Genomic DNA, 14,802 nt, shown 5'->3' with positions numbered 1-14,802 from the left:
CTCATAGGTACAATAATAATTAACATAAATTCAAGCTTTTTATCTTTAATAGTAACCAATAAAATCACATTAACCGTATATTGTTACGGACGGACAGACAAAAGGAACTATAGAGTATCTTGGCTACTAAAAATAACAAGTAAAATAAGATTTTATAACTTTGCAAAATATGTTTTCAACAAAGTTTTTAAACGTAATTATTTTAAGTTTTTGATAACACTGCTTTTCTACCTACAAAGAAATCCACCTCTGTCCATAAACGTATTCTCAAATTCTTTTTTTTTTTCATGATATGGCTAAACCGACCAGTGAACACATGTGCATAGTCTATACATTGTATTGTCCGTATATCCGACGACCATGCTTCAAAAGACTTAATCATGTTTTTTAAAGGTTTCGTAATTTTCTCTGATTTTTTGCATATTCAGAGAGAGAACTTGTTATGACAACTGAACACCTGCTATACAAAATTTTGTTCGTTTCATGATTTTGTACTTCGCTACTTATGGATGTTTCCATTCATGTTATTCTATATGGCGTGCGACTTTTATGGGCAAAATTGTTCTTGCTATTTTAGTAAAAAGATTTATATAACATTGTTGTTAATTTCTACGTAGAACAAGGATGACAACATCCATAAAAGCGAAGCACTGAAACGGTAGGACAAACGGACATTAACACTTGTATAGTGTTAGAACTTAATAATTATCATAATATAATTTTATAAGAGTCAAAGCAAAATTGTAAGTAAATTTGTTGTAAAACTGCTTGATACAGGATAATTTTTATGGACATACTTACATTTTTAGGACTTGATTATAGAGTTGCTTCGCTTATTACATTATACTTTGTTGTCCCAGGAATCAATATACCAAAAATCAGATCAATCCGATGATTTTATCACATAAAAATTTGTTGTTAAAAAAGTAAAAAAAATAAACATGTTTAAAATGGACGTACGGACATTTTGGTAATGATTATAGAGTTACTACGCTTTCTAAATCGTACCTAACTACTAAAGGAATCACCATGCAAAATTTGTAATCGATAGGACAATTCTAACATGCCTAAATTAACGGAAAAAGCAATCCGTTACGGACGTACGGACGGACGGACGTACGGACGGACCGACCCTAATTATAGAAAAGCTTCGCTTTCAAAAATCAACTTTATTTTTCAAAATAATTTATATAAAATGTTTTGCTTTCGCAAGACGATATGCGATTTTAATATTCATCTTTTTTTAGAAATATTAATTTCTAGGACAATAAAGTACAATGTTATTAGTGAAACATTGCTCTAACATAGTCCTAAAATGTCCTTAAACAGTGTCCTGTATTTTAACAGTTTTGCAACATATTTACATTCAAGTTTGCATGGACTTGAAAATTATATTCAACATAATATAATTTTCTATTAAGTTTTGACTCTTTATACGTTTTAATACCAGGTATACCAACCGTTTCAGAGCTTCACTTTGAAATTTCCCAGGACGGAATTAATACCATAAAAAAACCTAGTTTTTACCACTTTTATGGTAAAATTTTACCAGCCTATACGATTTAAAAGGTGGTAAAATTTTACCGTAATCGTGGTAAAAACACTTTTGGTGGTACTCTGTGACGCTTTTTACCAGCGATTTTTACCACAATTATCGGTAAAATTTTACCAGATTTCCGGTAAAATATTACCATTTTAGGACGCAAATTTATACCAGATTTTGACCAATTTTTACCACTTTTTTGGTAAAATTTACCGCAAATTTCTGGTAGATTTTACCGAAAAAGTGGTAAAACTGTTCAACACCTGGTAATATTTTTGCCCTAAACTGGTAAAATTTTACCAGAAATAGGGTAAATATGGTAAAAATTTACCAATAATTGTGGTAAAAACGGGTGGTAAAAATCACGAGAAAGTGGTAAAAAACGACCTTAATTATAGAAAAACCTCGCTTGTACACAAATCGCAAAAATAAAAAAAAAATTGTTTTCATTATTATCTTTATTGATTGAAACACTTAAACATATTTTTTTACATAATGATTTACATAGGTACGATAGCGCGATACTATATAGGTATATATTCACAGAAATTTTCTTAATTAGTCTATAATTCTAGACGTGGTTTAAATGACCAAATATTACATAGTTTTACAGATAATATAACTGCATGTTTAATCGGTTTAAGCTGAGAAATTAACACAAATATACATAGGTTTTAATTGCTGAGATCTGGATTCTAATTGTACTTTATACTAGAACATTTTTATACACAAGAAAAATATATTACGAAGTTACTTTCCATTATTAAATTTTCAAAAATTTGCTATATAGGAATAGCGGTTTCAAATATAATATTATATGAATATTCTCATCGTCAGAACAAAACTGTCAAAACTGTCATATAGATTAATGTACGTACAAATTAAAGGTGGTTAAACATATTTTTGACTCAAGATATCTTGATATATATCACTTTTTTATCACAAATAGTTTATATATGATCTGACTGGAAGGACTATTATACATCAGCTTACTTTTGTCCTTCTTTTCTTTGTTTTTGCCTCTTGTGAAAGAAGACGCGGCAGTCTGGACACATATAGGTGCATTCGATGAGTCTTGTGTTCAATGGCAGCTCGCTTCGGGGACTGCGTCCATGGGCGCAGGTCTTGATTTTCCCCGGTGTTGCACTTCTTTTGCGCCTACTCAGTTTTGATGCTGGCGGGATTGTAGGAGGGGGTGGTTCAAACATCTCCTGCTCATCATCTGACACCCGATACACTGAAATTAAAATATTTTTTAAAATTACTTTTTTTTACAAAAAAATACTTCAATTTTACAATAGTTTTTTTTTCTAGCCTAACCTAACCTAGTGTATTAATAGAAAGAGTAATATTTCTAGTTTTAGCCTAGCCTAGCCTAGCCTAGCCTAGCCTAGCCTAGCCTAGCCTATTCTAACCTAACCTAACCTAACCTAACCTAACCTAACCTAACCTAGTGTAATAATACAATGTATTACGGCATTTTCTTAGTGCCTAGTACAGAAATGTTTCACTATATGCTTTGGGCACAGTCGCTAGTATAAATATTGTACTATACCTGGGCTTTTTGGTCCTGGATTCTTTATGTTCTCATAAATTATATCAAAATCCGGTTTGTCTTCCATCCTGAAATTAAACAATCTATACTACAAAGTAAAACGATTTTTGTTTGTATGTAGCGAAGGATCTTGTTAACCGCTGAACCGATCGGGTTCTTCTCATAGGTACCGGCAAGGGAAGGGAGTGGCAAAAGAAACTTTAAGGATATACTTCATATTAGAGGGTTTAGCGTACAGAAAAATCATTTACAACACAGTCGCCAGGATAAAGTAGTAAAAACAATTTTTAAAAAATCTTACTTTGCTGGTGTTTCCATAACAGTGACTTCCTTAACCTCGTTCTCATCCGAATTTTCTGGAGAGCCAGCTGCAGCTGTTTTGTTCCTGAATTAAACAATATATATATAATAATCTATTTAAATTAAGTAGTTAACTTTTTGGTTCCACATTTACCCCTTCCACCTTACCCAGCTAGAGGCGTACTTGCTAGTACTCGCTTTTAATAAATAAAGGAACACGTTGAATTTGTCTTTACAGAAAAATCATTTACAACACTGTCGCCCGGATAAAGTATGAAAAAATAATATTAAAAGAAATATCTTACTTTGCTTCTCCTTCCATAACAGAGGCTTGTCCGACCTTCTGGTCATCCTTTTGTGCCGCCGGACATTTCTCGGATTGCTCCCTGAATTAAGCAATCATATTATTATTAAATAGTAAACTTTTTATGGTCCACATTTACCACTCCCACCTTACCCCTAGAGGCATACTTGCTATAGTTTTGTAATATATAAAGGTGAATTTGTCTGTACCGAAAAATCATTTACAACACAGTCGCCCGGATAAAGTATGAAAAAAGATTATTAAAAGAAACTAGTGGCTACGCCCCTAGAAACCTCTAGGGGCACTTAAGGTTGGAAGGGGAAAAATCAACATCTTCCCATTTTCAATTTCAGTTTCAGAAGAGTAAAAATATTTTTTGGGGGAGGGGGTGAAGACACCCTGCACAAAAATAGTTTAAAACCTTTCCAGGACCTATAAGAAGCTTCACTTTAAAGGAGAACAATATCGGTTTAGCGGTTATCCTTCGGGACAGACAAAAAACGCTTACTACTTTATATAATAGGATATCTTACTTTGCTTCTCCTTCCATAACAGAGGCTTGTCCGACCTTCTGATCATCATTTTGTGCCGCCGGACATTTCTCGGATTGCTCCCTGAATTAAGCAATCATATTATTATTAAATAGTAAACTTTTTATGGTCCACATTTACCACTCCCACCTTACCCCTAGAGGCATACTTGCTAGTTTTGTAATATATAAAGGTGAATTTGTCTGTACCGAAAAATCATTTACAACACAGTCGCCCGGATAAAGTATGAAAAAAGATTATTAAAAGAAACTAGTGGCTACGCCCCTAGAAACCTCTAGGGGCACTTAAGGTTGGAAGGGGAAAAATCAACATCTTCCCATTTTCAATTTCAGTTTCAGAAGAGTAAAAATATTTTTTGGGGGAGGGGGTGAAGACACCCTGCACAAAAATAGTTTAAAACCTTTCCAGGACCTATAAGAAGCTTCACTTTAAAGGAGAACAATATCGGTTTAGCGGTTATCCTTCGGGACAGACAAAAAACGCTTACTACTTTATATAATAGGATATCTTACTTTGCTTCTCCTTCCATAACAGAGGCTTGTCCGACCTTCTGATCATCATTTTGTGCCGCCGGACATTTCTCGGATTGCTCCCTGAATTAAGCAATCATATTATTATTAAATAGTAAACTTTTTATGGTCCACATTTACCACTCCCACCTTACCCCTAGAGGCATACTTGCTAGTTTTTTAATATATAAAGGTGAATTTGTCTGTACCGAAAAATCATTTACAACACAGTCGCCCGGATAAAGTATGAAAAAAGATTATTAAAAGAAACTAGTGGCTACGCCCCTAGAAACCTCTAGGGGCACTTAAGGTTGGAAGGGGAAAAATCAACATCTTCCCATTTTCAATTTCAGTTTCAGAAGAGTAAAAATATTTTTTGGGGGAGGGGGTGAAGACACCCTGCACAAAAATAGTTTAAAACCTTTCTAGGACCTATAAGAAGCTTCACTTTAAAGGAGAACAATATCGGTTTAGCGGTTATCCTTCGGGACAGACAAAAAACGCTTACTACTTTATATAACAGGATATCTTACTTTGCTTCTCCTTCCATAACAGAGGCTTGTCCGACCTTCTGATCATCATTTTGTGCCGCCGGACATTTCTCGGATTGCTCCCTGAATTAAGCAATCATATTATTATTAAATAGTAAACTTTTTATGGTCCACATTTACCACTCCCACCTTACCCCTAGAGGCATACTTGCTAGTTTTTTAATATATAAAGGTGAATTTGTCTGTACCGAAAAATCATTTACAACACAGTCGCCCGGATAAAGTATGAAAAAAGATTATTAAAAGAAACTAGTGGCTACGCCCCTAGAAACCTCTAGGGGCACTTAAGGTTGGAAGGGGAAAAATCAACATCTTCCCATTTTCAATTTCAGTTTCAGAAGAGTAAAAATATTTTTTGGGGGAGGGGGTGAAGACACCCTGCACAAAAATAGTTTAAAACCTTTCCAGGACCTATAAGAAGCTTCACTTTAAAGGAGAACAATATCGGTTTAGCGGTTATCCTTCGGGACAAACAAAAAACGCTTACTACTTTATATAATAGGATATCTTACTTTGCTTCTCCTTCCATAACAGAGGCTTGTCCGACCTTCTGGTCATCCTTTAGTGCCGCCGGACATCTCTTGGATTGCTCCCTGAATTAAGCAATCATATTATAATTAAATAGTAAACTTTTTTTTTGGTCCACATTTACCCCTCCCACCTTACCCCTAGAGGCATACTTGCTAGTTTTGTAATATATAAAGGTGAATTTGTCTGTACCGAAAAATCATTTACAACACAGTCGCCCGGATTAAATACCAAAAAAAGAAGTGAAAAAAATTTCTTACTTTGTTTGTGTTTCCAAACAAGCGATCTCCTCTTCCAAAGAAGCAATTTTTTGCTTTGCTGCCCTAAGGTCTTGTTTTATTTTCTGCATTGTCTCCCATCCATCGTCGTCCCTGAAAAATAAAAAAAAATAATACTAAAGTAACAGGATGTCCGTGTTTATGTACCGAAGGATCTCGATAACCACTGAACAGATCGGGTTCTTCTCATAGGTACCGGCAAGGGAAGGGAGTGGCAAAAGAAACTTTAAGAGATATACTTCATATTAGAGGGTTTAGCGTAGCTGCTAATTTGAAATATCAGGGGTGTATATCCTATATGGGATCCCCTGTTCAGGTGGTGGGGGGAAAATAACTAAAATATGTGTGGTAGGACCAAAAATTTTAGTTCTTTCAATATTTCTCCATTTCCGTCCCTACTTGGTGAGATAAAAATAGGTGGGAAAAAAATACAAAATTTTGTACCACGGGAACAAAATAAATCTTGTGCGTAATGTACACCCCTGAATGAAACTATAATTATTCGCCATAACAATAATGTTTATCCTACTCTTTTCAATCCGGCTACTACCACCTTCCGAACAGAAATAGAATGGTAACAAAAATAAATAAACTTACGTAGTGCAATCCAAAGTTAGGTTCAAATCTTCTGTATCAGACGATTTAGGAGGGGTATCAGGCAGGTCAGCCAGCTTAGCAGGCAGCTCAGGCTCAGACACACTCATTTCGTTCTTCTCTTTTTCGCTATCACTGAAATATATAAATATATATTATATATCCCAGGTAATCGGACCTTTGCCCAAAGAAGTAATTACCAAAAAATATGTAATATGTATTTATGTAATTATGTTGTGATGGATTGTCGAATCCGATTCGATGAATGGTTACCAAAATATAGCTAGGGACGGACGGACGGACAGACAGACAGACAGACATCATTCTACTTCGTTTTATACATATTAAAATATTACTCACCCACTTGTGGTTTCCGGCTTCTGTTCTTCGTGCTGTTCGTCTCTCTCTAAGTCGGCTGCTGCTGTGGCTGACATGGACATGTCGGACATTCTATATTAAATTTGAAAAGAAACAAATTATCACTGGTAATTATAAATTTTCATGAATAAATGTCCAAAAAACTGACGTAGGGAATTTTAATATAATAGGGTCCAGCAAGATCACATATTGGTATATCTTATATTGTAAACAAGTATATAGACAAATTTCATTTACAAAAAGTTAATACAAATTTGAAACGTTCTCTTTTTTAATTACAGCACAGAAACATTACGGATTTTACCATGGAAATCTACCACCGTATTAATTAAAACATTCCCTACAATAACTGTCATATATATAATATTTATATACAAAATTAAACAAATATATAAAATTAACAAAAGCTAGTTGTGAATACTTTTTTTCCTTAGTTTAGGGGGTAAACTACAACTGCTATATACTGAATTACAAAAAATGCAACAGATTATACAACAAAAAATTTTCAGTTTAAGCTCTTAACTTTAAGCTCATTAAACTTAATTGGTGGAAAGGGGTAGTTTCACAAAATGCATTTGAACTTAATTTTGTGAATTGCATATTTTTCTTTGTTAAGATGGTAAAAGTACGTGGTAGAAAATTTAACTTTCTTCAAATTTATGCCATATAAATAAAGTTTAAACACATTTAAACAGGTTCAAATATACGGTTCACTAAATTAACTTCAAATGCATTTTGGGAAACTACTCCTTTCTAGATATTATAAAAAAAAGTTGAAGATGAAACTTATGACATAAAAAAAAATTACATATAAATATATATATACGTAAAGTCCTGGAATTATTGGGATTGACTGGGAGCTATCAGGTCTTCGTCTTGTTCTTCGTCTTGTTCTTCGTCTTGTTCTTCGTCTTGTACTTCGTTTTCAGACGAAAGTTCCGACGAATAATACTTGTCTCCATTCTGCCAGGGATGTATATTCTACATGGTTCGGATGTGTAATATTTTTTCCAAGTCTGCACAGGGATGTATATTATATTTCATTAAATATAAATAGATGGAGGTAAGAAAAAAAGGTAATAATTAAGAAAACTGAAAACATTTGTAAATTTTAAAAATTTTTAGCCGTGGACAAACAATATTTCTTGTGCAGAATATACACCCCTTTCCCGAATCAGCTGTAATGTAGCTGCCAAAGATACTGTAATTGTTTATGTTCTGAGAACATTGTTGAGAACTTGCTCTCTGTGGTGGTCTGGAGCTTGATCTTTTCTTCTTCTCTAACTCTTCATCTTCAGGCCTGATTCCCTGTTCCCACAATCTTTGCCTCTTCATGTTGGCCTTTACTCGTTTGTTGGCATCTCTTCTTGTCCGAGTCTCACCACGCTGGCCGAAATCGGGCAAATGTGTATTTGTTCTGTTCAACATTTGCTGCATCCTAATTTGGTTAGGTTGCTCACTGAGTTGACTATTACTACAACCTGGCTCTGCACTGAGTTGACTATAACTACAACCTGGTTCTGGGTTTACGTCTTCATCAGGATTTGATGTGCCTCCGCAACTTTCAGCATATTCCCGGCTTTCATTTTGTGCTCTGCTCGTGCTTGCTCTGCTCTGGTTTCTGTACAACACCGCTTCAATTTGATTTGTTGATGGAAATTTTGTTTGTTTTCTGGGACGTTTAGGAACTTCTTTGGTAGGCTTTGGCTTTTGGGCCACTTTTGCTTTTGGCCTGCGTTCATCTTCTTCTTCTTCACTACTACTACTACTGCCAGTTCCAGTGTCTGGGTCTGATTGATGACCTTGATCTGTATCATCACTTTCTGGTGCTTCTTCTTTGATGTCAGAAATTAAATCACCTTCTTCTTCATCATTTTTCCACTTTGCTTTTTCTCCTACAAAGAAATAAAAAATGTTAAAGCAAATGTACATAATTGTAGCTTCAATATTATTTCCATACCTATATGAACATTAGTTACTATTAATCAGATTCAAATGAAAACAAGCAATATTTTTTACCCTATATTTATATGCCAATCAAAGATAAAAGGGGGAATTTTGCATTGGCAGTTGCTTTATAGGGGTACAATATGGAACTGTGAAGAAACGGCGTCGCCACCGCCGAGAACCGCCAATAAAAGCCCCAAAAAAATTAGGCTGGTTTTAGTTTTGGTTTCAAAAAGTGTCACTTTCGCCCACCCCCCCCCCCCCCCCCCATTTATTACATTAAGACCTGTAACTTACCGTCAATGTTGATGAGTTCTAAAATTTCCCTTTGGTTGTGTATAGAAACATTTGAGCCTACTGCAACAACCTCATAATGACCCGTGTGGTTTTCAATTATAATGGCAAGTTTGGGTAATATTATTCCACATGGATGTATCCGAATTTCCTTACTTGCATTGCCGTCATTCTTGCCCTCAATGTCCTCAACCTCCAAAATTTCGTCACTCTCGTTTCCGTCATCTTCGTTATCCACCTCGAATGATGGTTCATTTGAGTCCAGCTGTAAACTTCTCTTGGTTTTTGCTTCGGCTTCCAATGCGGTTTGCCTTCGCTCCCGGTTCTTCTTTGGAATGATCGGCACATCATCTAAATAATTATTATAGTCATTATTTCAAATAGTATAAATGTTACCCAACCCCCCCCCCCCCCCTCCAAGGAAATAGCTTAAAATCACCGCAGGACCAATACACAGAAGAGTAGAATCCGATCTCCAGGATACAATTAATACCATAAAAAACCTAGTTTTTACCACTTTTATGGTAGAATTTTACCAGCCTATACGATTTAAAAGGTGGTAAAATTTTACCGTAACCTCGATCGATTCAGTGGTTACTGAGATCTTAAGCTTCTGACGGCCGGACAGACATTAAGCTACTTAGTATTATAGATAGCGGCTGCGCCCATACAAATTTTAGCCTAAAACCCTGTCAGGGCCTGTACGAAGTTTCCCTTAAAACAAAATTAATCCACAGGGTTTTTATCTAAGACTACTTCTCAACTAAAATATTAATAAACTTAAATTTAGGTGATACAGTTCCTACGTTTTTCAAACTATAAATAACAATACCTTCGGCATCCTCATCATTCTCATCACTGCTGCTTTCCTCCACGACACTTGTTGCCTTTCCAGTCACCTGTCTCTCGTTACTGTTGCCTGTAAATAATTAATTTATACATTAATTTTATACGTTTCCAAACAAAAAGCAAGTACTGAAAACATTTTTTCCACCCCCCCACCCCCCCTACTTGGTTGAAAAAAAAATTTTAAAAGGAAATGTGTTGTAGGAGGGATAGAATAAATAAATCATAGAGTTCTTTAAATATTTTTCAATTTTCCCCCTACTTGGTGAAAAAAAACTAGGGGGGGGGGGAAGAAAAATTTAAAAAAAATTAGTAGCAGAGGAAAAAAAATCTTGTGCAGTATATACACAATACGAGGAAAGATAAAACTTATAAATAATAATTAATGTTCAACAAATATGTACCTGTGATTGAATTATTTCGTCCATAAAATTCTTTCTGTCTTTGCAGTGGTGGAAAGTTTGGTGGTGGTTCATCATCTTGCATTGGCACTGTATCATCAAGATTTCCCACATTTTGGCCCTCATCGTCTGTTTCACAAATAATTATCTTCTTCGACTTTTTCGAGCCCTTTCCATGCTTCTTCCTTTTGGAGCTTGTGATGTTTTCAAATACATTTACTTTGGGTTTATTATTGGACTGGCTGTTGACAATTGGATCTTCATATAACCTACGTGGCTTTACTGGTTGCTTTACTGGTTCTGGAGTTACTGCTGGATTCTCCGCGGGTGGTATGCGTAACTCATTCCCAATCTGATCATCATTTGAATTCATTTCAACGTCGTCGCCTCCGTCATCAATTACAAGCTCCTCACCATTGTTGCTTTCTTCATCAGCAATGTTTTCCATACCATTTTCTTCAACAGCATTGCCTTCAGCATCATTGTCTTCAACAGCATTGCCTCCACCATGATTGCCTTCACCATCATTGTCTTCACCATCAGTGGATTCATCAGCAGTGGAATCATCAGCAGTGGAATCATCAGCAGTGGAATCATCAGCAGTGGATTCATCAGCAGTGGTGTTCATTCTTCCGATCTTTCTATTTCTGGAAATTTTTGTTGCTTTCTCACTGGCATTGTGAATCTTTGTCTGTTCTTCACTCATTTCTGGTTTCAAATTGTTTGTGGCGTACGAATAATACATTCCAGCTCTTTGTATAACCTTCTTATCACTATGGACTGTCTTGAAAAATTGCTTGGATTTCTTTGCATTCCCAATGTCTGCATAATTTTTGATCTGAAATGTAGTACTCGACCTGTCATTGTTTCTTTTCAAGTAAATCTGGTTCTTTCCTTGAACTTCGTGGGGTAAGCAACCCATTGAGTGGGCACCTAACATGTAGTAAAATTTCTTGTCTTCGGCTGTAACACCTGGTGTTGAAGTTGTGATTGTCTTCGGTTTAATACGCCGCTTAATTCTTTGTATCTCTGCAGGGGCCAGATACAATTCACACATCTGTAAGGCTGATCGTTTCTGTGGCTTTTCCTTCTTGTCTTTCTTGTCTTTCTTGCCTTTCTTATTGCTTGTCTCCTTGCTTGGCTTGATTTCAAAAACCTGTTCATACTTGTAGAGGGGGGTTGACAATGCGCGTTCTTGTTTTCGCGTTACCAGCCCTCGAAATAACCTCCAGCAGACAGGATCCTCATTAGCAATCATATAATCTTCGGCCCTCTTCATATTTTCACAAAAACCAGTCGCGTCCTTTTTAAAAGTGTGTTCGAAATTGCGCTTGAACCTAGATAAAAAAAGGGTTTATATCAAAACAGTCTCAATATATAACATATAACATATATCAAGAAAAGATGAACTAAAAGTCTTGCCACATAAAAAAATACATGGTACAAAATTGAAATTCTTTGAAACATATGCCATAGAAATGTAGTTTAACAATTTAACAAGAATACAATATGCAGTTAACATTTCGTGAAACTACTTTTTTAACTAAAGAACATTGAAATGCATTTTGTGAAACTACCACTTTCACATTTAATAGACGCGGAATAGATGCGATAAATAATTGAATTACCTACAAGCTTGTATGTGGTTCCTCACTAGAAAAAGGTCGCTTGAAGACACATAGGTTCCTGTTCTCCACAAATTTGGTGGGATAGCTTCATGTAGGTACGTCTCGTTAAGCACTAACTTACAATGATCCAAGAAACGTTCCACTGAAATAATAATGAAATTTTCAATTAACTATGCATAGGTACATGTTTATTATTGTACCAGGGGTGTATATTCTGCACAAGATTTATTTTCACAAATAAAATATATATATAAAAAGATTATTGTACATGGTCACCTGCTAGCAAGAATAGGAATGCCTTTTTTATTCGGTTTATTTCCCTTGCCCCCACCTCCCTTCTCCCTGTTTTAAACGTTTTCTCATCATGTCAAATTTACAAAATAATATTTACTTACCAGTTTCGTCATCAATAAGTTCCGGAGCAGTCCAAAAGGCAGCGGTGATGCGGGCGTCAAAGGTGAACTGCTCGAACACGACATATAGGAAGGTTATGATGTCTCGGCATACTTTCAGTAAGGTTTGCCAGCCTTTATCCACTTTCAGTGAGTCTTCGAAATTTTGGATGAAAAAGACAATTTCTTCTCTTCGCATATAACCATCTTTTTCCAAGGGGTCATGGTTCTTTATTCTTTCTTTGTAAAATTCTGGTGAGAAAATACGGTCCACGACAACATCCTGATTCTCACTAGGCCCTTTATTCGCCTCCTCCTCATCAAGCTCATCCACATTGGTCAGTCTTCTTAGATCAGTCACCAAGGTTTCCACTATTTTTCCGGTTTTCTTCATTTCTGTTGTCAGGGTTACAGTATTTTCAGCCATATCTCTTGATACACTGTCTTGCAGGTCTTTGATTTCATTCTTCACTAATTCATGGTTTGTGGACGTTTTGTTTACCAAGTTTCTGATGGACGCATTAATGGGCTCTATTTGATTTTTCATTTGTGAGGTCAAGAAAGTACGTAGCTGCTGAAATTGGTTCTGAATTTGGTTCATAACGGCCCCGGTGAACAAATCCTTAAAATTAAACATATTAAACCACATATTTTCAAGTCTTGGTATTTTAAAAACTACGTGGTAGAAAAGAAGACTATCCACAAACAAGAGCAAGTGATCCTAAGCATCTTCCATCATTTTTGGACTTTGACAAACAAAAAAACTTGGTAAAATTTGACCAACTTTTTGGTAAAAATTGACAAGGTAAATTTTTAGGCTAAGTCCAGATTTTTGGACTTTGACCAAAAAATCAACTTGGTAAAATTTGACCAACTTGTTTGTAAAAATTTACAAGGTAAATTTTTATTGGTCAATGTTTACCAAAAATTTAGTCAAATCTTACAAGTTATTTTTTCCAGGCTAAGTCGATATATATCCTAAATAATTGTAATTTGTATCCTCTGGATGACAAAATGAAATAAAAATAATACCTCGCTTTCTTCCATCTCACCAGAAGGGCCAGATGATCCCTGGGGTCGTGATGACTGGGGCTGGGGTCGTGATGATGTTGCAGGAGGAACTACAACTCTCGCGGTCCGTTGATTCGCGGAGGGGTGCCGTGCCCGTGGAGATGGAGGTGGGGTAATATTTATTGGCCTTATTGGAGATGTTGTGGTTCTAGTTGTGTTCTAAAAATAATATAGATAATTATTGTAAAGCATTACTTACCGAGGATTATAGTTTTAAACAACACCGGCATTATCCTAATTTTTTTCTTCTATTTTTTAAAACTTTACCCTACCCCCCCCCCTCTCCCGACAAAATGACTGTGTTAGGTTAGGCTAGGTTAAGTTATATGGTTAGAGGGACCCAATTTGTTCAACGGTTAACGAGATTTGTTGGTACAAACCCACAAACAGACATCATGTTAGTAAGTTTAGTTTAACAACAAAACACCAACAAACCAAAAACCGATAACAATAAAACTTAAAATCCTACCTTTGCTGTTGTACCTTTGCCACCTCCAGTAGATTTGTTGCTTCCAGGTTTGGCACTTGCAGCTTTGGCACTTCCACCTCTGGCACTTCCATTAGGTTTGCCACCTCCAGTAGGCTTGTTGTTCTAAAGCAAGAAATAATTGTTGTATTTACAATGCATAATAAGATATTAGATAGCAGTGGCTACGCCCCTAGAATTTTAATTACTAATATCAAATGTTAAACACACTGTGGAAAATTAATAAATAATTATACTTGGTCAATAATCTTTTGTGGTCTGTTAAGCATGAACCGATAAGGTTTTCCTTTCGATCCGGTAACATGCGAATTTATAAGTTTTAAGAGCGAAGGGTAGCAGCAATTTGTACAATAGTAAATTAGGCCTTAAATATAATTTTTACCTTTACAGAACTAGCACTCTTTCCAGTCCTCGTCATTTTGGGATCTAGCTTGGTCAATTGCCAGTCGAAATTACGCTGTTGTATCCAGGTCGTTGGCATGGGCAATTTGCATAGTTTTAAATCTGAAATGTGTAGACAGAAATTAAAATTTTATGTAAAATTAAATTAAATTGCAAACATGTACTCTTTCAAATTACAGACTAGACTTATAACACTTTAACTTCATACCCATCGATGGCCAAAAAGGTAGGGTTTTGCTAAAT

General features: G+C 35.6%; 4 protein-coding genes across 5 annotated transcripts in view; all 4 read right to left on the bottom strand.

Annotated features, from left to right (window-relative positions):
* Window positions 1-14,802, bottom strand: part of LOC145329434 (uncharacterized) — a 48,283-nt gene that overhangs the window by 6,188 nt on the left and 27,293 nt on the right. The window lies entirely within an intron of this gene.
* Window positions 1,984-3,775, bottom strand: LOC145330530 (uncharacterized). The gene is made up of 3 exons (XM_080175156.1): window positions 3,400-3,775; window positions 3,099-3,166; window positions 1,984-2,780 (listed from the first exon to the last, which is right to left on the bottom strand). Exons 1-3 carry the CDS (start codon window positions 3,414-3,416, stop codon window positions 2,533-2,535), a joined length of 333 nt encoding a protein of 110 aa, XP_080031282.1. The 5' UTR covers window positions 3,417-3,775; the 3' UTR covers window positions 1,984-2,532.
* Window positions 6,094-7,408, bottom strand: LOC145330529 (uncharacterized). The gene is made up of 3 exons (XM_080175155.1): window positions 7,074-7,408; window positions 6,717-6,848; window positions 6,094-6,212 (listed from the first exon to the last, which is right to left on the bottom strand). Exons 1-3 carry the CDS (start codon window positions 7,160-7,162, stop codon window positions 6,098-6,100), a joined length of 336 nt encoding a protein of 111 aa, XP_080031281.1. The 5' UTR covers window positions 7,163-7,408; the 3' UTR covers window positions 6,094-6,097.
* Window positions 12,200-14,795, bottom strand: LOC145330528 (uncharacterized). The gene is made up of 2 exons (XM_080175154.1): window positions 12,603-14,795; window positions 12,200-12,349 (listed from the first exon to the last, which is right to left on the bottom strand). The coding sequence occupies exons 1-2, from the start codon at window positions 13,246-13,248 to the stop codon at window positions 12,204-12,206; spliced, it is 792 nt and encodes a 263-aa protein (XP_080031280.1). The 5' UTR covers window positions 13,249-14,795; the 3' UTR covers window positions 12,200-12,203.

The sequence above is a fragment of the Acartia tonsa genome, chromosome 10, assembly GCF_053477335.1.
Source record: "Acartia tonsa isolate MP-2025a chromosome 10, ASM5347733v1, whole genome shotgun sequence".
NCBI classification, from domain to species: Eukaryota; Metazoa; Arthropoda; class Copepoda; order Calanoida; family Acartiidae; genus Acartia; species Acartia tonsa.
Note: the sequence above shows the minus strand (reverse complement) of the source record. Positions and strands in the feature narration are given on the sequence as shown.

Excerpts from the sequence above, each read along its gene's own strand:
- LOC145330528 (XM_080175154.1), bottom strand. The coding sequence starts at position 13,248 with ATGTGGTTTAATATGTTTAATTTTAAGGATTTGTTCACCGGGGCCGTT. Across the intron at positions 12,350-12,602 it reads ACTTATTGATGACGAAACTG|TGGAACGTTTCTTGGATCAT; the intron begins GTAAGTAAATAT and ends TTATTATTTCAG.
- LOC145330530 (XM_080175156.1), bottom strand. Across the intron at positions 2,781-3,098 it reads TCCAGGACCAAAAAGCCCAG|TGTATCGGGTGTCAGATGAT; the intron begins GTATAGTACAAT and ends TTTTAATTTCAG.
- LOC145330529 (XM_080175155.1), bottom strand. The coding sequence starts at position 7,162 with ATGTCCGACATGTCCATGTCAGCCACAGCAGCAGCCGACTTAGAGAGA. Across the intron at positions 6,849-7,073 it reads AAGCCGGAAACCACAAGTGG|TGATAGCGAAAAAGAGAAGA; the intron begins GTGAGTAATATT and ends TATATATTTCAG. Across the intron at positions 6,213-6,716 it reads CTAACTTTGGATTGCACTAC|GGACGACGATGGATGGGAGA; the intron begins GTAAGTTTATTT and ends TTTATTTTTCAG.